Here is a 22,737-nt window from a genome sequence, read left to right on the forward strand (position 1 = left end):
AAATAAAAATAAATTACTTTTTCTTTCCAGAATGACTGCAAGTTTTAACGGGAAACCACAATTGCTTATCCTAAATATTTTAAAGATTTTAACAGTGTACCTGCATTTATGTTTATTAACTTTTTATTTGTGTTATTGATTTTTTTGTCTAATTAATAATATTGTGTTACTGTATTGAATAGCATAAAACTAGCCTACAAAGTGCAAATGTCTTACTCTCCTTAGTCTTAGAACTAGCTTACCAGTATTTTGTAAAATACAGTGACATTTAAGTTACTACAATTTACAAACAAGATCTTAAATTTCAGTTATTTTTCTTAACTCTCTTGACACGGGTTTGATCAATTTGACCAATCACCTGACCTCTTTGTACTCATATGACGTCTTTATAGATTTGATACCACTAACTTTTAATACAGTTTGAATATCTTTACATCTTGGTCATCTTTCACATACATAAATAATTTTTTGTGAAGTATTTTAAATGAGCTTAAAACATTTCTTTGTGAATATATTGAGTATTTATTTTGAATAGTCCATTTGCAAAATGATTTTTCATTTTAAAATTAAAAATATTTTTCTTTATTTAAAAAGCATCAGATTTGATTTATGTAATCTCTCCTAAATAACTCTTAAATTTTATTTTCAGTAAAACTTGGTATTTTGTCTATTTCTTTTCTCTACTGTAACTCCATACAACATTGGTCAGTTTGACTGACCACATAACCACAAAATCAAAAGGAAATGAAATCTAAATTACCCTCTTTTTCTTTCAAGAATGATTTCATCTTGTAACATGAAACTACATTCATTTATTCTAAGTAGCTTCAAACTCATAATAGTATACATCTATTTATAATTAAATTTTATTGTTTTATTACCTTTTGAACCATTTTTAACCACTGTTTGCACCATTATAAGTTATAAATCACTCGGGAAACATGCAGCTTGCATTACCATATCAAATTACATTTTTCTAAGAGTTGCTGACATATGTACATTGTGAAACATTTTTGTCATTATTATTTGTTTAATCTAATGTAATATTAAGTAACGTAAAGAGATCCCTGTTTTTACATTTTAGGTACTTTTATAATAAATAAAAAAATGAAAATGAAAAAAGATACTTATCCAAACCTTCTTTTTTCTAAGTAATTTTGACTTAATTAAATAAAAACCAAAGAACATAAGATAATAGTGTGCAAAAAGTAGACAATTTCCCCTTCCTATCACAGTTTTTTGGTATTCCAATGTAGTTATCTTTTCTGTGCAAATGAAGCTGTTGTAACAGTAAAATTGACAATTCTTTATTTAGAAAATATTATATAACATGCATTTGATGGGTGAAAACCTTGGCTATGTATTGGTTATAGATGATATATAATTAAACATGATATAAATATCAACAAATCCTGAAAGAGATGATGTGTGAAAAGTGGATGTAGCATTAGAGGTCTGATGTTCTGTTTGGTACCTCTGTAATCAAACAAAATTGAAGTCTCAAAATTTATGGTTTGTTTGAGCAATGACAATGTTATAGTGAGTAATTTACATTTAATTTCTTACTTATTTTGAGGTGGTGGATAAAATAGAGAAGAGATGTCTAGAGAAAATGTTTCACATATCACACTAGGGGAAATTCACAATTTTTTAAAAATATATTGCCTTTTATAATTAAGAACTTAAAACTTATATGTTAGTAAAATATGGATTATTAGCTAAGGTTTTATGCTATACTGATTGGTATAACATAACTAAAAGGTAGATTGATAAAATATTTAATGCAAGTCACTGAAAGATCCTGAAATGTGCAGCTAAAGGAGGTTTATTATGTCATACTTAAATCATTGAACTGTAAATAAAAAATAGGTTTATATATAGAAAACAGTGATCTCTTCTACTCACAATGTTCTGATTTTTTTTTAATTCATGTGTCATACTTGTTAAGTCTCGTCATATTTCACATAGGTAGTAAGTAGAAAAATGAATTTTTGTAGATTTTTTTTACATACATTTTGAAATACCAAAATAATTGTAAATAATGATACTGTATTTGGTTATTCAGATTCCCACTTCTGATCAAAATACCATACTGATCATTACATTTCTAACTCTACAACACTTATAATGATTTCTCTTCACAAATACTTTAGAAAACATGACAGGATTATTTAATTCAAAATGGTTGCATTTGATTGATTATAAGTATGTGCTTAAGAGAGATAGGCACAGATATGTAATAAAAAACAGTTATAGAAAAAATTCAAAGTAGATTATGTAACTTTAGATCAGTGGCATAAATTAACAAATTATGAAATTGTACAATATATTATTATTTAACAGATATAGTTCCCAAAAAATCTACCATCTCTTTCCATATTCTGTAAAGTCTAGTTTCTAGTCCATATTTAACTTTTAATCTGTTGTATTTAAATCACACTAGTTAAAATTTATCATGGTATGTTTATAAATTTATATACAGGATGACAATGAATGTACTTCTGACTTTCATATAATTATGAAAATTAAATATATCAATTTTTACTTATTTGTGTATGTGTAGATGTGTGTGTATATATATATATTACTAGTAGTAGTAGTACTATTTATTTTTATTACTGCATGTTCACATTTTTAATCTACCATTAAATATTGATAACCAGGTTTAACAACAATACTTGTATGAACTGTAACAGCATTACAACAGGACATACTTAATGCAGTTTTTGTATATCACATTATGTATTTCTTAACTAAATGTAAGATCAGTACCAAAAAAATTACGTCTGGTAGATAATACAACAAAGCAATTGAAAGTCTGCTAATACAGCAATTCCAAATAGTTAATGTGGAGTTAATTTGATATTTATTTTGTCGCAATGAATGCTATTCTTTTAATTTCTATTCTACTCTGTGCAATTTCATTAGCCAGAATATTTTAAGTGTTCTAAAATATTTCTTTTCATAACAGTTGTGTGTTCATTTTATTTGATAACTGTCCTAAAAGACATTTTATCAGTGAAGATTTGAACATATCAAAAGTTAAATTTGTTCAAAATTAAGATGTTGGAAGTATAAGGGCTGAATTTTTTATTCTTGTTTTTATTCTTAAAACTATTACTATGCTAGAATAGAGAACAATATATTAAAATCACAAATTAGGAAATGTACTTTGTTTTGCTTGGAATAATATCATTGAGAATTTAGAACAATGGCTTTAAATAGCCCACTAGTAATTCTGCATGAAGTTAATTTTCAGTGCTTGAGAAACAGCGTGTAAGCCTATTGAACAAAAATACAAATTATTTGGTACTGTTAGGAAAGAATACTGTGTCCAAAGAGAGAGAGGAGGGGGATGTTTAATGTGGGTGGCTCAGTGTTTTAGCAGTCTTTATTTATATACACACACAAAACACAATAGAAATTCAGTTGACACTAAAAGAGTTTATTTATTTGTCTTTGTCATTAATGATCTTAGTGCACTGTTTTTCTGTTTCTGGAGGAAAGGACCACAATTAATACTTTTTATTCATAACTTGTGTTTGAAATTTACAATTAATATGTAAAAGTGAACAATATTACTTTGTCTAGTAAGTGTTTAAAATATGTATTGCAGTAGTGTGGAAACAAACTTTACAGCTGATAACTTTTTAACATCAACCTTTTCATTAACAGTTTATAGGTTTTGACTGAAATGTTATAATTCTTTCCCCCATGCAGTGATGTTAATCATTTTTATCAATGATAGCCCAGTCATTAAAAATATAACTTTTATTAGTTTTCTATCATCTTAATAATGAAAATCAACATTGCATGGTATATGTTAAATAAATATTACCTGTTTTTATTAACTGATTTTCATGCTCTTTTACTATTAAAGTAGTTTCACACACAAACTGTTGCAGCAAATTACAAAAAGTTGTACATGTTAAAAAGTACTTGTATTCTAGTTACACAAAATATATTTTTTAAAAGTAATGCAAACACATCATAAATTAAGATCAAGTTTAATTACATAAAATATTTAAGCTGAGAGTATGATGATGTATTATTTGTATATTATACTAATGATTTAAACCTTTAATTTCATTTATTAATCATGCCTCATGTTCATTCACATCCAGATGTTATACCTTATAAATTTCTCCCCCAAAAATAAAACAACATAAAACATTGAGTATATAGTGCATTAATATAATCTGTGACCTTTTCCTTTTTAGTTAATGTTTAATCTACTTAAGTTTGATATGTAGGTCAGTATTTAATGATCCTGTAGAATTTTATTTTGTTTCAAAGTTTTTTATGTTATTTCCTGAACCATATTTCAAAATAGTAGATAACACTTGCAGAAGTTTCACATGGGCTGATGACATTATATCTCTGTTGTTCAGTGGCAATTTTCTTGGCAATATAAATAATATAGGTTAGATTCTTAAAGAGACTGTACGTTTGAGTATAAAATATTACACTCTGAAAGAATTAAATATGTATTAAACAAACAAATAAGATAATTGTTAAACATTTGTTAAATATTGTCATTAGTATTATGCTAAGGAAAAATAGTTTGTGAGCAAATATTATGCCTTTTCTATGAATTAAGTTTTTTGTTTTTAATTGCTAGCCAGTAACTATACTGTAACTTGTAAGTTTTTATTTTAACCAAAGGCACAGAAAGAAAACAACATTTTGTAACACAACAAGTTTAAAAAATAACATAAAATGTAGTTTAATAGTAAAATACATTACTTGAAGTTAATATGTGAAATACAATAAAAACCTTACCCTGTAATTATCTTTAAAACATTGCAAATTTTTGTTTTCAAAGTTTTGCACTAACATTAGCTTCTGTTTTAATCATGTAATTACAAGTATTTTATAAGTGTCATTTTCATACTGCTATTTAGAAGTGCTAATATTCTACCCTTTGTGATTGTTTTATTTTAGGTGTTTTACATGTGGTTAATTGTGTTCTAAAATTGTTGCCAATATACTGACAGTTTGTGTTACTCTACTGGTGTAAAGATCATATTTTAGAAGCACTGTAAAGAATAATCATTCCTGTACTTTATGTAAGTTTAAAGTATTGTAAACCTGGAGTATATATGGTGATGGAAGTAAATATGGAAACATTGATTAAGCATACTATATTGCAGGAGATATAATTCATTTTGTATTAACAGAGAAGTTTAATACATAGACTGAACCATAATGACAGCAAACAAATTGCATGCATTAGCATTTTGTGTGCAAATTTTTTGCTATCTTTGTATAGGGCATATGGTCAACATACTGTCATGACATGTATCGATTAAAGTGTATAAAATGTTTCTTAAAATGTCCTTTGGCACAGGGCTTTCCAGCTGATGGCTTATAGACTAAATTCAGCAGGCAAAGGACAGTCAAATGGCTTACTGACAATTGGTAAAAACATTATAAACAAATTGACTAAAATAAATGTTAAATGAAAGAAAAACAGTAGCATTGTTGAAAAATGCTCCATGAGTACTCCTATGGACATTTACAAATGTGTGTAATTATATTAAATGTTAAACAGTTCTTTTATTAAATTGCTACTCATGTAGCTTTTTTTAAATATAAAAACATTGCAATCTGTATTTTGCCTGTCACGAATATTGAAACCTAATGTTTAGCATTGTAAGCTTGCAGAGTTTTGTCTGAGTCACAGAAGGGTGGCATTTTTAATGCAATATCTATTTTGTTTATGAAAAATGTGCAAAGTAAAATACTTTTGGCCCATCTGCTCCATATGTTTTTCCAATATAAACCCATTACAAAAATTTGAACATCTCTGCTTTAGCATTTTACACAATTTCACTTGTTTTGTTTTCCTCTTTAACCATTCAGATTAAAATTCTCTTAAGTCAGGTGTTCTAAGGTTTCACCTGGTAGGCACCATGTTTGGAATCATTATCTGAATGAAATATTAATGCATAGCCAGTTAGATATGTCCCTGTTAGAATGCTATAGTTTATAATAGTTGGTTAAGAGGAGATGCTACCACAAAGCTTTATAGATTTGTTCCAATGTTTCTTTGTAGTGTTTTTACTTTAGTAATGGTTCTGTGTCTCTTTGTCTTTTTTGGATATGCTGGTGTATATTAACTCAAGCTTGGTAGCCTTTTCAAAGTTTTGTTAATTGAGGCTGCACTGAGCCACATTATTTGTTGCTATACAGAGGGTAATCAGATGCCTATACTTGAAACACCAGCTTATTAGCCAGATGTCTACTGGAACATCTCCTATCTTGCAGGTAGCACAGCTTAAGATTACTAGTGAAACTTGAGAGTTTTTCTTGATCGTACCAATTTTCTGAACATCTAGTATATAAAACTCTCTAATCAGTCTAATGCAATTTGACTTGAATCTGACACTGTGCAAAATGGTATCTGTTATATGCTTGTCATAACGTTTTTCATTCCTAGAACCAGCTTGTTTTAATATACATACTGATTCAGTAAGGGTTACTGATGCCTATGTCATATATAGTGATTAAATTTTTTTACCATTCTCTGGTTGATTGGTTGGCAACCAGTAGATACCATATTTACATAACTTGTGTACTGGGATGTCAGAAACTGTATTGTATGTCTGATGATTAGCATGTGCTCTACATGTACTGATTTTTGTGTAGTTTTTTTATTGACTTCGATTGCTCTATGTGATTAAATACTTGCTTATTTTCTACTGTTTCAAACCTCAGATTTAAGTTCCTAGGATTTCAGTAATTATGTATGTCAGTGAAATTGTTGTTTTCATGTACATTATATAATATAATCCAAAGTTTTATATTATCTAAGTTTTACTTCTGTTACTTCAAAAGAAACCTCAAAGAAAAATCTTAAACTTCTTTTTTTTTTGTCAGATAACACAAAAGCTCATGAAATCTTAACTTTTTGTCTCTGTAACTGGAATACTTCTTCACATATGCTATACTTTTTTGTATAGATAGAAACTAGGGTAATTTACATATTCTTCTTTCAAATTCCTTAGGGTTGATTCTTCCCTGCCACAGGAAACAAGTTTTGCTAACTCTTGACAAATGGCATGCCTATTTTCTACACTTGGATGTGGATTTCAAAGTTTTCCTGTACTTTTCTGAAATAAGTGTTTATAACAAATTGAAAGTGACATTTTGAATTGCATAATACTGTTGGTCTTCCTAAGTTATTAACATGGGTAAAGTCAATATACTGTTGACGTGTTTGAAGTGTAATAATCAAGGCAATAGTCCAAACAGTAATAACGTTCTTTACATTTTCATGTAACTTAGTTAGAAAGCTAGATAAACTAAAGTTTTTTTCTGGTATCAAGCAGTTTAATTCTTTTTATATTTCAGAATTCATGTATAAGATCTAAATTTCTACACCCTTCCATATGCAAAATTCAATGAGGGTTAACAAATACAATCTATTAGTGACAAGTACAAAACATTTTATAACATTGTAAGTACTAGAAATAATTAATTTCTGTATGTTTTTATGTATTGTTCTGTGTTTTAATAAAAAAATAGCTGCAATATAAAAATTAATGCATGAATAATAATCATATATTGGATTACATGTGTAATGTATTGTAGCTGAAATATTAATGTAGGGGAAAAGTATATGAAACCACTCTTGTGTGCTTTTGAAAGTCTCACTGCTGTTCATGTTAATTATAATTTTACGAGTGATGATTCATTGTCTAATTTCTTTGAGTTGAAAATTTTGGTTAAAAATTCATGAGCAAATTCATAAAAACTCTTTAGCAAAAATAGTCAAATAAAAATATTTTTTCTGCATAGGTTTTGCAACTTTTTCTGATAATTTAGGAACTTTTGTGAGGATATGCCATGTTATCAAAAGTCACACTAGGACGAACCCCATGGTTACTTTGGTGGTTATGCATTAGACTCAAAGGATCTAACCTGTAAGCAGAGAGTTAATTGTAATAGCACAAAAAAAGATTTAAGTGTAAAAGGGGTAATTTTTTTTACAAAATGCTGTATTTAAAGAAAGGTGTACTTTCAGATGATCAACATTGGCTGCTTTACTGATGAGGATCTTCCCTTGATCTTCTGTGCACGACTGTTGGCCTCATCCTTCCTGCTTACGGGTGTAAAAGGCAAAGTCTTGCCAGATCAGAATGTAAGAGTGAGCATTAAAGCATTAGCAATGAGCTGTTTGGGGAGTGTACTCTCTCTATATCCTTCTGCTTTTTTTCTGGATATCTACAAATCTTCAGAATTGATGAAACAGTGTGGTTAGTTGAAAACATCATTGTGCTTACTAAATACATGTAATTGCATAAAATTTTGAGCATCCGTTAATGTGCTCTAATCATTTTGTACAGTAACATATCATTGATATATTGTAGCATATAATGTATTTAACTGTAAAGAATTCAACACTAGCCCTAATTCATGCTGCACATTTACTCTTAAAAATTTTCTAACATGTATTAGTGGCTTATGGTTATCAAGAACCGTCACTGGTTCAGGGATATATAATGTCATCATAAAATATCATTGTAATATAACAAGGTACAAAAAACGTTAAATGAAAATGAACAAATCTGAACGTGTAGAATAAACTGTTAGCACTTTCTGTTTTTTGTATTTTAAAGATTTTCTGTTTATAAAACTGATTTTAAAAGAGAGATTCTTATATATTTCCTTAACATTTGCTATGAGCCTCTGTTATTCAGTTGTACTTTACATATTTATCACTTCTTTTATGTAAAAAAAATTATATTAACATCATGGTAAGAATTCACTCCAGTGTTACTCTAGTTGTGCTTTACTGGAATAGGTAATATTATGTTTATGCAATAAGTTTTGGGTTACTGATAAAGGCAGCACCAAAGACAAATTTGATAACATTATAATTTAAAAAAAGGTGCAGGTGATAGGAAATAATTCATTTTGACTTATTAATGTTGTTTTTTTTCATTATTATCAGAATCTCAACAAAAGATCTGTGAAGTGTTGCATTTCACAAAACATAGTGATCCACATTTGAGGGGACATACAGCACTTCTCATTGGCCTTTTCCTGAAAAGTGCTTTATCTAGTTGGGGTGTATGGTGGGATAAATGGTCCAGGTCTAATTGTGAAGTTGGCCAAAGTAAGTACTTGTTTTATAAAGTTTTTTTGTTATGTATGAATTTTGCTGAGGTCTTTTTTAAGATAAGTAAGAGTAGTAATAAAAATCCTGTGGTAAAACACAAAACATTATATAATAATTTTTTTCATTCCTAGCTTTTCTCACTTAGGCATACATATTTTACAGATAACCAGAGATCATTATTAATTTTACATCTTAACAAAAAATACGAGAAACAAGAAGAATTGACAAGGCCTAATAAGAGAAATGTTAAATTGAGCATCTGTGACATGATGAAAATGTTATAAAAGCTGCTTTATACTGTAATATATATGTGGCTGGGTGTTTGAGAATTTCTTGGAATGTTGAGGTAGGATCTGTGTTTTGTACATTGAAAGCTTTATCTTGATTAATTCTATCACCTGATAAAATTGTAAATTTATTTGCATTTCACACACTTTAATGAATTTGTTTTGAATCACCAATTGGTCATGATATAGTGGCTAGTGTGTTGGACTATGGATTTAAGGTTCTTTTCCACACACACCACGAGTTATTGTGTTACATAGCAAATTGGTACATGTAGTGCAGGAGTAACAACAATTATAAGCCAGCATAAACATTTAACTGTTCATATTGTACAACCGAGGTGTAATATACGTAATGTATTGTCCAATAAACTGTAATTATAGAGGTGAATAATAATATGCATCACATCTAATTACTGTTCTATTTTAGTGGGTTTCTGGTATTTGGAATCATAGCAGTGTTATAAAGACTACTGTTCTTTTATGTTCTAGCATCAACCCTGGAATTAGCAGAGATAGTAGATAAACTGCTTCAAGTCACTAAGGATCACTCTGCCATTGCTTGCAGAATGGCTGTTTTGGCTTTCAAGCATTGTCTCATATCACTGCTTCAGTGTTCCGAAGGGCACTTGGGCTTAAGAGTGTTGGATGCACTGCTTGTTCTCAAGGATATTCCGTACTGGCTAGTTAAGGTAGGTTTTTATGATATAAAACATATTACAATTTCAAATAGCCTGAAACTGAGTTAAAAGGTAATTTAAATTTAGAAGTTAGTTAATTGTTTTCTTTCTCGAAACAAATATAGTTTAATATAAAACCAATAATAAAATTTATAATAACAGCTATTACAAATAATGATTTATACATAAAAGTTTTACAAACAATATTGAATCTTCTATCTGATCTGGAACTTAAATATCCTATCAAAGATTTACAAAGAGTGAATTAATTTTAAGTGGATATCTCTACAATTTACTCAGTGGAGTGGTGTTTACATATACATTGTTGATTCTTACACTTGAGAATCTTCTACAACTAGTGAATAGCTATATACATTTCTAAATACAAATTTAACTTAAACGAATGTCAGTATTAAAACAGATATATGTTAGTAAATCTTTTACAAATACAATAATTTATCCTTATAATCTAAGAAAGAAAGAATGTTTTTGTATTAAACACATACATAGATTTGCCATTTTTCAATTCTATTTTTTACACTTAAGAATAAAAATTTCAGATGAGTGATAACCAAATGTTCACATTAAAAATGCACACCTAGATTGTATTTTTAAAATATGGACACTAGTGACTTTGCTGTTAGTTATTATATTGGTTTGGGGTAATAGCTCGAGACTGACTTGTGTCATCTTAAAGTCTAGTATGGTTCTAAATTCGCCTTCTTCTTCTTCCAGAACTACTTACATGCAATCACGAGGATTTTTAAACTATATACTAATAAATTAAGAAACTTTTTTGTGTAAAAAGACATTCCTGTTTACATTAGTTATGGTCTTTCTGTTCTAATAAAATGGAAACTGTCATTTATTTTTGTGAATAAATATTAATCAAGTTATCATTTACAGATCTGTTTGTCCATTTATCTCATTTAATTGGGAAATTTGTTAAGGCTTTCCTGAATAGTTTTTACAAGAGCCTTTATGTGCTACATTTTCTAGACTGCTATATCAAACTTGTATAAATTCTCATAATCTCTTGCACTTTTGTATGTGTTCTTACTGACAATTAGGTTAAGAGTTTTTCCTTTAAAACACATAATAGAACAGAAATAACAAACAACCACAGGTACAGCATAATAAAATGTGGTTAAGCCACAGTAAATAAAAGAGAATTGTATGATCAACTTTTAAGCCAATTGACACCTATGAGGACTTTATAGAACTTATTTCAGGATTTCTTCTTTGCATAATTCCCACATGTAATGGAAGCTGGGAAAATATGTGACTTTTATGTTTTATGTTCCTTGCACAGAAGACATCACAAAATTTCATTTTGCTGACAAAAACCAAAAAATTCAATGAATTTCATGTGACTTAGTGATGCTTCTATGACAGAAATAATGAAAAAAGTTAACATTTAGTCCAGAAAATTGCATACTGATTAATTCTGGTTCATTTAGAATATTAGCATGTGTATTTTATGCGTTAACTTTGTTTTTTCTACATTGGTCTTTTTATTTACCATTAATTTTCATGGTGTATAAAGAGAGATTTAATAGCAATAGATTATGTAAACAGTAACTAGGTTTTTTCTTAAATAGTGTGTAAGGGCTGTGGACAAGGCTCTGTCTTGTCTTTTCTGAAAAATAGATTGTGGAGGATCATATGTTTATAATAAGTCGTTTTGATCATGCAATTTTTAGTGCATTGATATACTTTTCCCATGTCAGTAGCATATTGTGTTTTAAAGGTCTGAAAGACATCAAAATGAAAATGAACAGCTTATTTATTGAAATAAAGCTTGGAATTTTAAGAAAGAATAAAATTACAAAGTTTTAATGTGTTAGTTTTATTTCATATTTGTATTCATATTAAGTAAGTTAATTACCAAAAATAACAAAGTATTATTGTATATATAATTATTAATCAGTAGTTTTTTATTTATTATAAAATGTAATGTACATATTTAAGAACTGCCTATAGTACACAATATCGTGATGCATAGTATAGCTTGAACTGGAGCCCTTGACAAATGATATTTCAAAATGTATTTATTTGCTGATGCAATTACTATTTCTCCATCTCCAGGGTTTCCACACTTTGCCTATCTGTGCATTGAGAACACTTGCTTCATCCCTTTTACCCTAATTGAATGCTTTAAGCAAATTCTAACTTGCAAGTTTCTCTTACTTCAGTGTGCCCTCTATTTAGGCACTGTATATAAGCACCTTATCCCAATAATGTAATTGCTTTTTCTTAACAAAGCATTTAGCATGGAGCGTTGTGCTTATTTAATATTTGCATTGCGAATTTAAATGTGGTCAACACATCTACTGTTATTTTATCATTTATAACTGTACATTATTTAATATTATTAATAACAACAAGACAAATTATCAACAGGTATGAATTCCCAAACTAATTTTTCTACTACAGAGGCCAATCAGACCTCTTCTCTTTCACCTCTAATATTAAGTGTTTGTCAACAACCAGTGGAGGGTTACTCTCAGGTGAGACTGTTTGTGACATGAACCTCAGTGAAATAAAGACATGGACCAAGGTTGTCTCTCCAGTGGTTTCTGAGGCAACATTTCTGAATGATCTGTGAACAACAGGCGAGAATTTAGAAGTACTTTTTCCAGCTCATTCTTTTACTAGGTCAGTCTTTTTATCAACTGGTTATAATAGAGTTTGTGTAGTTTTGGGGATCTCTTCTATTGCTTTGATTTTACTCCATGTTATCAGAAAGGATGGCAGGTGACTACTTAAATTTTCCTTCACCTCCTGATATTGCTTTTCATGCTGGGAGATTTGCTGCATGTCCCCCATGTTTATTTGATCAGCATACTTTGGCTTATCAGTGTCAGGAGAAGGAGGTCTGTTTAGATTCTTATTGTATGGTCCTCTTTTGGACATATGGTCTAGATTAGAACCTGTTATCACTTGAAAGAGATCAGTTTCTTCTTATTAATTTACTCTCGTGACTGTCCAGATGTATTTATCTACAATCCAACGTTTGTTATCAATTTTCTTCTCAGCAATTTGAGGACGAATTGGGTATTTCTCTGACTTCTGCCTTAATGGGATTGGTCAGAAAATTTTGAAAATGGATTGGACGGATAATGAAGAAACTTTATTACAGTTTTAACATAGATAGTAACAAATGTAGAATGTTTTGACCAAATGTTATCATAATCATACACACACAGTTAAAAGTTAAAAGTTGCTTCAGTTTTTAATGTAGTTTACATAATGATTTGAAATTATAAGTTTATGTGATGGGAAAAGTGTTAAGGATATTTTGCTGTCAATTCTTTTTTTATTCTGAAAATACTTTTCAAAATGTCACAAATTTTATGCATGAGCCCTCAATTCGTCATATGATATGACATTTTTATTTCCCTTTATTATTTTACCATTAAAATAGTTATTAGGTAGAAAACTAGTAAATTAAATAACTGCTAAATTATGTATCCCTGATTTCGTCATTATACTATAAAGATGATCCATTTTGTGTACATTTTAGCATCCGTCACTAACAGTTGGCTGGCTTGATTACTGTAACTTCTGGTATGGTAACTGGAAACTATCAGCTGATGTACATGAAGTACTTTATTTTAGGGGGATAAAGAAAAGACCTTGAAATATGGCAAATTTCTACTGTTTTTTATTCTTTTGACTTTAATCACCCACAGTTAGCTGGCTTAATTACCATAATGTTTTGTATGGTAATTAAAACTGTCTGATGGCATACATGGGTTATTTTGTTTGAGGGTGCTTGCCCAGGAAGGATGATAAAATGCACCATGTAATAAGACACATTTGTATATTTTTAAGGAATTTTGGGTTTTAATTGAAGACAGAAATACTTAATCAATTAAATGAGTGAGTTGTTACTTTCCACAAAGCAAAGTATGCAATGAGGTCATAAGGAGTTAATAATAACAACAACAAAAAAGAAAGGGTGTACTTTATGCAACATTACCCTTTTAATAACTTTTGTTTTCATATGGAATATCCTTATCTAGTATCTGTAAATAACTGCTAACACATACATCCCTGATTTTTTTTGTTGTGTGACGTATCAGATTTCCCTGTTAATGGTATGTATATGATAGATCATGATAAGTGAAATAGAAAGCTCCATGAATTTCTTCAAAAGACAGATACTATTTGGAAAGTTCTATGCATCTGTCATAAGGATTGCTTCTTTGTCAAAATAAATTAAAAAAGATGGAGGTCATAATCACTAGATGATTTTTAAAAAGAAACTTTTAAAAAAGTAACATTTTTGTGTTTGAGTTCTTTATAGTTTCTAGTGAAAAATAACTAATGGGTATTGTTTGCAATATATATATAAAGAAAAACTACTTTAAAATAAAAAGTGTAATATTGCATAATTCATTGGATGTAATACGTTATAAAGTTCTTTGAAATGTTCTAAGAAATATGAGATTATTTATTGAATTTGAAGGAATTTTCCAAACTTTTAAATTCTGTAATGACTCTTCTTACAGGTTGAACTACTTGAAGTGTTAGGTGATATTCCATTTAGTGTTGTTCAGTATTTAGAAGAATCTTGTAAGAAAATTAAGAAAAATTCAATACAGCCTAAAACATTAAATTATCAAGAAAGATTTTTAAGAGGAGTTGTCATTCCACTTTTGGGAGAAGAGGATTTTAGAGTTCGGCAGATGGCTGCATCCACCATTTTTAGGTAGGGCCAAGAATTTGTTTGAAAATATTAATTTTCTTTTATGAATTTTTTTTGGTTACCAGCATGTGTCATTCTTAGCTAGGTGGGAGTAGTGGTATGATTGTAACCATAATAAAGTGATATTTGTTTAAAAATCTTCACTGCTGAATATAAGTACAATTTATGGCTATCACATTGAGTACACATTTGTAATTGTAATTGTCATTCAGGTTAATGATTTTTGTACATTGATTGATCTCGGAGATTCGTTTTTTGTTGTTTTTTTTATATAAACACACAGTGGTGTAGGAGAACCATAAATCTAAATAACATGTTGAAAGACAATTAAAGCAATGGTATGTATTAAATCCCTATTTTATTTAATTTCACTGCACATTTTTGACAACATTAAAAATTATCTGTACAACAAAATCACAGATTGTCTACAAAAATATATAGAGAAACTAAAATGCTTCAAGAAATTAAAAAAATTGTGCTGGAGGCCATAAGATCATTGTGAAACCACTAAAATCAAATGTGTTGAAAGATTTCAGTCAGTATACGTCTGTTTTTATTAATTTTTCATATATACAAGTTTGTGTACACATTTTGAACACCTTAAGTATTTACACTGTTAATAAAGTATGTGTAGCTTTACAAAATTTGTCAGATGTTTAGTGAAGATTGGAAGTTTTCTTTGAAAAAAAGCATATGTAAGTTATGATTTTTGTATTAAAGAATAAATTGAAATTGTCAAAATAGAGATCGAAAAATGAAAGAATGGGAATTTAAGTTTTGTTGATTATTGCACAGATTTTAAATATTTTTTTTATTATTATGACTGCAAGCTTTTAGCTGTTTAATTGAGATTTTCTTTGGGTAGAATGTATGTGACCATTTTTTACAGTAGTATATTTTGAACATTTAACATAGCAATAATGCAAACATACGAAAAGACCTGTAATGAGTATAAATTTTTAAATTGTAATACATATACTGAACTTACATCTGTAAAAAAAAACTATTTATTAATAATGACTAAATAAATAAGTGTTAACAGGTAGTCTAGCACTTAGAAACATTCTTAGTTGTTGATGAAGATAACCAAGTTGCAAATGGTTGTTTGTCTAAAGTTTTGGTTTAAACTGAGGTAGTTTACTGTCATGAGTTATAATGGTAACTGCTTCTTAGAGTTTTGCCATTTTTATATATTCATCCTCATGTATAGTATTAAGGTTATTCAAAAAATATTGTGATTTATGATTATAACACGAAATTTTAAATCAGAAATGTTGATATTGTAGTTTTAATGTTTTTTTTATGTTTCCTAACACAAGCACAACCTGAGAATTTAGTTTCATCTATATATTATGTTCTTAATTTACACTGTATTTTTGAGCTTATTTTGGAATGTCAGAGTTAGGTTTTGACAAGTTGTTTTGTAACTGTGTGTGCATGTGAATGGTCTAGTGGACCAATTCCATACTGTAAAAGGAATGTTGACTTTAACCCTCTTGCCATGGGTATCCTTTACTGTAAATAACACAAAGTTTTAGTGTATTATAATCAAAATTTTATTAAACTACTTTTGTTAATGTTATACAAATTAGTATAGCACAACCTCTTAGTTAATAACCTATATTTTAATAATATATGTTTTTTAAGTTTTTAATTCTACAAGACAATACTAAAAAGTATCCTGAATGTGCTCATCTGTGACACATATAACATATTTATTTTCTCTCCACAACTTTTATTCTCTATTTTATCCACCATCCCTCCATAAAGTACAAATTTAAATGCTAATTACTCACTATAAAATATTTATTGTTAAAGAAAAAACTATAATTTTTATATCCTTCAATTTTGTTTCATTACAGTGCTATGAAATAGCAAATCAGATTCCTCTTGCTACACCCACCTGCCACATTTTCTCTCTTAGGATTTATTAATATTTCTCTTTTATGTTGAATTATATGTTATCTGTTACAAATACAAAGTCAAGAATTTCATCTATCAAATGACATATTCTGTAATAAGTTCATAACAGATAATTGTCAATTTCAGAGTACAAGCTCTGTTTGCAGGTGAAAGCTAATGACTAGCTTGGATGAACTTGTATTGGCTCTTGTTGCATAGTTAGAAAGCCAAAACAATTTGGAAATTAGGGGAAATTGTTTACTTTTTGCATGTTGTTAGTCTATTATTTAGTGCATTACTAACATTAGTATGAAAAAAGTAGGATTAAGTGTAATCGACAATCAACAGCAAGAGAAAGATTGGATAAGTACTTTATTTCTTGTTTTTCATGTTTATTCTTTATTTATTATTATAAAAGTAACTAAAATGTAAAAACAGTGATATCTTTAGGTTAATTAAAATTATATCAGGTAAAATAAATGAAAACATAATGAAAATGTTTTACAAGGCACCCATGCAAACAGCTCATAGTAGCATGTGTATAATGTAATTTGATAGGGTAACATAGCTGCACATTCCTCGAATGATTTACAACTTATAATGGTGTGGACAGTAGGTAGCCTCAGTTCAAAGGACAGTATAACAATAAAATTTAATTATAAATATATGTATACTTTTATGAGCTTAAAGCTACTTAGGATGAACAAAAGCGGTTTCATGTTACAATTTGAAATCATTCTAGATATAAAAAAAGGATAATTTATTTTTATTTCAATCATTTTTTGGTAGTTATCAGGTTGATCAAATTTACCAATGTTGCATGGAGTTAAGGTATAGAAAATAACAGATAAAATGTAAAGTTTTACTGAAAACAAAAAAATTGAAAGTTATTTAGAAGGAGAGATTATACAATGGAAATCTGAAGTTTTTGAAATAAAGAAAAGTATTGTTAATCTTTACATGAAAATTACTTTGTACATGGGACTGTTCAAAACAAGTAATCAGTATATTCACAGACAAATTTGTTTTTCTTAGCTTATTTAAGGTACTTTACGAAAAATGATTTTTTTGGATGTGAAATATTTTTAATGTTTACTGAAATAATGCAAAATTTTGTGAAGATATACAAACTATGTTAAAAGTTAGTATTACAATTAGAGATATAAACATAGGGTAGAGATAATAAATAGAATATAAAGATCAACAAAAAAATGTCATTTGAAGTGTATTTAACCCTATCGTGAAGCATAACAGGTCAATGGCCATGTCATCAAATTTTTGACTTGCATTCAAAATCTTATTGAACTACTATTTTATGAATTTATGTCAGTTGGTTTGGTATGAAATTGTGAATTATAATTAAAGCCAATTTCTTTCAACCAATTTCAGTTAATTTTTTAATTTAAAAGTAAGTTGCAAAAGAACACATTTAAATATAGATTTTTTTGCATGTCACTTGGTATGTTGAACATTATAAGACACACGTTACACTCAAATTATCAATGTATAATGTTTAAACTGAAATTTGATAACTTACTTACTGAAGCTTACAGAATTACCCATTTCCCATATTATTAAAGCCTATTAACATTTTAGCTATTGGTATTATTATTTATTATTAACAAGTTAGCTTTGGTTCATAATTTTACCTTGTTTTTATTTAGTATAGTTATTATTTTCCTTTATAATCCTTAAACAGAAGATTGAGCTGAAATTAATATATTTTTCAATGCAATATTCACATGCCAGATTTTTTGTAACTCTGGAGCTTAGTTGTTTATTTGCATTCTGTAAAACATTTTTGTAGCATCTATATTTCAGATAATGTCTGATTAATTCTCAACTTTGCATTAAAAATCTTATGAGAATCTTGAACAAGGATTCTTATAGCTTGCCTGTTTGTATTAAAAATATTTTAAAATACCATTTACTTATACCTTTGACATAATGTACATCTGTCAGCTTGACAAAAGAAAGAAAAATGAGTAATGCATATTTGTTCACACTAATGTTTGGTGCACTGTTTTTGTTTAATATTGTGCTCTTTGTTTTAGAAAACACAATTCTTTAAGTAATTTTTAATTTTCTATTACAGGTTAGTGCCTCATTTGTTTTACCCAACAGATCATCCTCATCATGACCCAATTGTAGCTGTGGCAAAAGAAAAAACAACATCTTTTTTTTTAAATTCTGTCCTTCCTAATTTGGTTGGAAGTGTTCATCCCTTAGTTCATGGCCTTGTACATCCATTTAACTACAAAGAAACAATTTTGCCATTTTCTTCTACAGAAGCCTCGCTATCAAGAATCATCAGCATTTTGTCTAAGTGTTTGCTCACTTCATGTTCAAGGCACATGACAGTAAGCAAAGTAGTAAAATCATTACTTTCTAATAATATAAACAAATTGAATTTAAACAACAAACTTTTGTTGAACCCACAAAATTAAATGTTTAAAAACAATGTAGTAAGCCTGTGTATATGTTGCTTCACAATTTCTAATCTCTACAATAAACATTTACTGTTTATCAGATCATGAGAAAATGTGAACTTAGTCATCATTATCATGTATTCAGAGCTTATTTATCTTTTTCATTTACTAGTTTTAACACTTCCCTCTACTCTGCAAGTTGCAATATTCCCATTATAAAGGTTTATGGTTGTAAAAAATTTCTTTTCAACAATCATTTTGCGGTTTAATTACTGTTTTGTAGTTAATTTGCAAATTGTCTGAAGATAAAATGGGTGTATATACTAAAATGTTTCTATAATTGTGTTGTTATGGTCATTTCTGTGTCTGGGTTGTTCATCATCAAACTAAGTTTTGTAAAGTTCTGCAAACATGTTCTGTTTAATTCTTATGTCAGAATTCATTTGGTAAAGAAAGTATTGAAATAAAGGCCTAATAAGTTGTAAAAAGCTTTAAACATATAAAGCTCATATTAGTTTAAAAATAATCAACTTCATTTACATGTGCACCTAGTATACTGTTTGAGTGTATTCTCGCCTAAGATATTTGCAGTGTAGGTGAAATATTACTCAAGTTGGAAAAATAGTATACCTTCTTGATGATAAGAAGTCCATTTGAAGTAAAAATATATCTCAGAACAGCTGATATGGGTATTAGCACTTTGACTAATAAAGCAGAGAACAACCTTTTTGTTCATCTGCAGATGACCTAGTAAGGTCAAAATGTTCTCTGCTTTATTAGTTAAAGTGTTAATACCCATACCAGCTGTTCTGAGATACAATACGCCTTTTAATCTTTAGTAGATTTCTTCTAATAAAGCTGTGGTAGTGAAATGTTAAGAAAATGTAACATATTAGCTTTTTGTCAGGAAATAGGTCTTCCAATTCATTTCTACAATGTATACATCGTTTCACTGCATATTACATTTATTCAAATCAAGACCTTTCAGTAATGATAATACCACGTCCTTTGGAAAATAAATGAAATTGTTGAATTAGTCTTAACAAATGGAAAAGGCAAAGAATTGTTTTGTCACTGTAGGATTCCAACTAAAAACATATATTTAATTTCTCTGAATTTCATGATGCTATAGAAGTGCTAGAATAGTAGACAAATGATAGAAAATTGAGTTGTATTGAGCTATGACAAAAATGATAAATTTGAGGTTCCAGATCTTTCTGTGCATTGGTTATCCATACTTTATTTTTAATGCTATGTTTTTTCTACTGTTGTAATGATAAATTGTAATTCTATATTTTTAAGTCTTTGTTTCATATTGTATCTTAATTTATTACACAAAGTTCAAGGTATTCGGTTTCTTTTGCTTCAGGCTAGGATAAAATGGGCTAAATACAATACGAGAAATTGCATTGACTGATTAAAAAGTATTTAAAAACATTTACTTGATGAATAATAAACAATTCTTTAGTTATTTAAATATTTTGTTTATACAAAGTTTTGGATTTTTCTCCAGTATGGATGTTGCCAAGCTCTTTGTCAACTCTCTGAGAAATATCTGGTTACAGTATTCACCACAGCCTGGGGAATAGTTTATGGGAGTAGCAGAAGTGTAGCCCAGAAAACTCACCATAAACATTCCAAACTGCAAGGTATTTCAAGGTAAGTTAATGATAAAAGTATCAGTAGTATAAGGCATTTAAACAACAATTTTAAATATAGAAACTTGTTCTGTACTGTTAATTGTACAACTTCTTGATATTTTGTAAGAATAGTACTTAAATTTTAACACAGAATCATACAGTAATATGTAATAGACTGATTGAATTTTTCAGAAATAAATTGATAGTGAAATCATTAGTATAACTAAAGCCATGTTATTCTTCAGGTGAACTGTTTTCTGCACAAGTATCATATAGATGTATTAATAATGGCAAGGTTCACCAGGAAATTTATGGAGTACTCTGTGTGTGAAAAATTAAATGCACTTTAATCTCCCATAAAAAAACATGAAAACATTGGGCAAGCTTAAAAAATTCTTATGGTTTTTATATCAAAATTCCAACAAAAATGCAGTGTATGTTATTGTGCAAACAGGTATGCTTTGCCCCACTTTTTTAGAAATGATCTCAGGTATGGTATTTACTCAAACTGAACCAAGAAAGTGCACTTGAATTCAACAGGTAAATTTAGTTTCTTTGTTCTGTGAACAGTGGCGTCTCAGGGATTCTTGTTGTTTTTTTTTCATGGCAGTTGTTAGCTATTCTATTTAAGCAATGTTAACTCACCCAGAAAAGGATATTACAATGTTAGTTTTTTCATCATAGATAGTATATGTTACTGCAGTATCCTCTATGGCAGAATAAACAATATCTATTACAGGGAATAAAAAGTAACTAAAACTAATAATGTTTTTTTTTAGTCACATTTTATCCAAAAGTACATAGAAGCAGACTAAATGAAGAATTTTAAGAAGTTATGTTTCTCTAAAAGCTGGTATAAAATGTATGTTATGTTTATGTATTACTTTTTTAGGCTTGTCTTGAAGTCAGTAATTAGAATTAAGCTTTAAAACCAGTAAGGTTTGAACTTGTGACATGGACAAGTGCAAATTAAATATCTTTTGTTTGTTGGAAAAATGTATTGCATAATAAATGCATTTAATAATTACTTTAAGACCAATTTATTAAGGTTACAATACATTCTTTTAACATCAAAATATAAAGGAAAATTACCCCCAACCCCTCCCAATAAAAAGTAAAAAGTAAATCTTGTTCTATAATACACACTTGAATGAATGAAAGATCCAGAGTACAGTGTTATGTATACATAATAATAATAAAAGAATGATTCATATAACTATGCATAAACATTTTAATTCAATGCTTTTCTATGTGCTTGCAAGCATGCAATAGTGAGGAAATCATTGTTACTAAAATGTAATGCACTGTACACACATATATAGTGGTGTCAAACTATAAAAAAGCAAGAAAAACGTAGTGTCTTGTTTTCTTCTCTCTAAATTTAAAATTGAATAAATTAGTTGTGTCCAAGATATACATTTATGTCAGGGTTCATTTGAAGATTTTATCTCTTATTATCTCTTTCATCTTAGTCTTACTAACAGATTCGTTAAGGCTGTTAACACCAATGTTTACAAGTTTGCTAACTTCTTCCCGTATAATTTTTGTCTTAGCCAGTGTTCTCTCCTTTTGTACAGAGCCTATGTTTACAACCAGTTAGCAGCTATTTTTCAGTTATGTTTTTCATCATTGAAATCTTTATTTTTATATATATATTCAGGTGTGGGGCAATGCACTTTAATCTTAGGGGGGGAAGTCAGTGCTGTTCCATTAATGCAGATAGATGAATGTCTAGACACATTAGGTTTTCAAATATTCTGCACCTTGGATGGATCTACATTCTGATGCTAAGAAGACAAGTTGAATAAAGGAACAAAGAGTTAAAACTGGTTTCAGTACTAGAGATGGTATCTATGAATTTTGCATAATCCCATTTTGTATGTGCAATGACCCAACGATGTTTTGAGAAACCAATGGGGTTTGCATTTGAGAGACTGCAAAGAAAGAGATGCATCATCTGC

At 28.8% G+C, this 22,737-nt stretch overlaps 1 protein-coding gene across 10 annotated transcripts in view; it reads left to right on the forward strand.

Moving 5' to 3' along the window:
* htt (huntingtin) overlaps positions 1–22,737 on the forward strand; it is a 303,204-nt gene that overhangs the window by 78,552 nt on the left and 201,915 nt on the right. For 9 of the 10 annotated variants that reach the window (XR_013028209.1, XR_013028210.1, XM_076501072.1 and 6 more), the window contains 6 exons: positions 8,030–8,261; positions 8,960–9,124; positions 9,904–10,103; positions 14,609–14,808; positions 18,803–19,067; positions 20,650–20,795. Coding sequence is in view for 8 of the 10 variants with exons in the window: in XM_076501072.1 (XP_076357187.1) it covers positions 8,030–8,261; positions 8,960–9,124; positions 9,904–10,103; positions 14,609–14,808; positions 18,803–19,067; positions 20,650–20,795 (1,208 nt within the window). In the remaining 2 variants the exon portion in view is untranslated. Of the gene's footprint in view, positions 1–7,370; positions 7,463–8,029; positions 8,262–8,959; positions 9,125–9,903; positions 10,104–14,608; positions 14,809–18,802; positions 19,068–20,649; positions 20,796–22,737 lie in introns of those variants that run through there. The other variant, XM_076501079.1, reaches the window with a different exon arrangement.

The sequence above is a fragment of the Tachypleus tridentatus genome, chromosome 5 (assembly GCF_004210375.1).
Source record: "Tachypleus tridentatus isolate NWPU-2018 chromosome 5, ASM421037v1, whole genome shotgun sequence".
Lineage (NCBI taxonomy): Eukaryota > Metazoa > Arthropoda > Merostomata > Xiphosura > Limulidae > Tachypleus > Tachypleus tridentatus.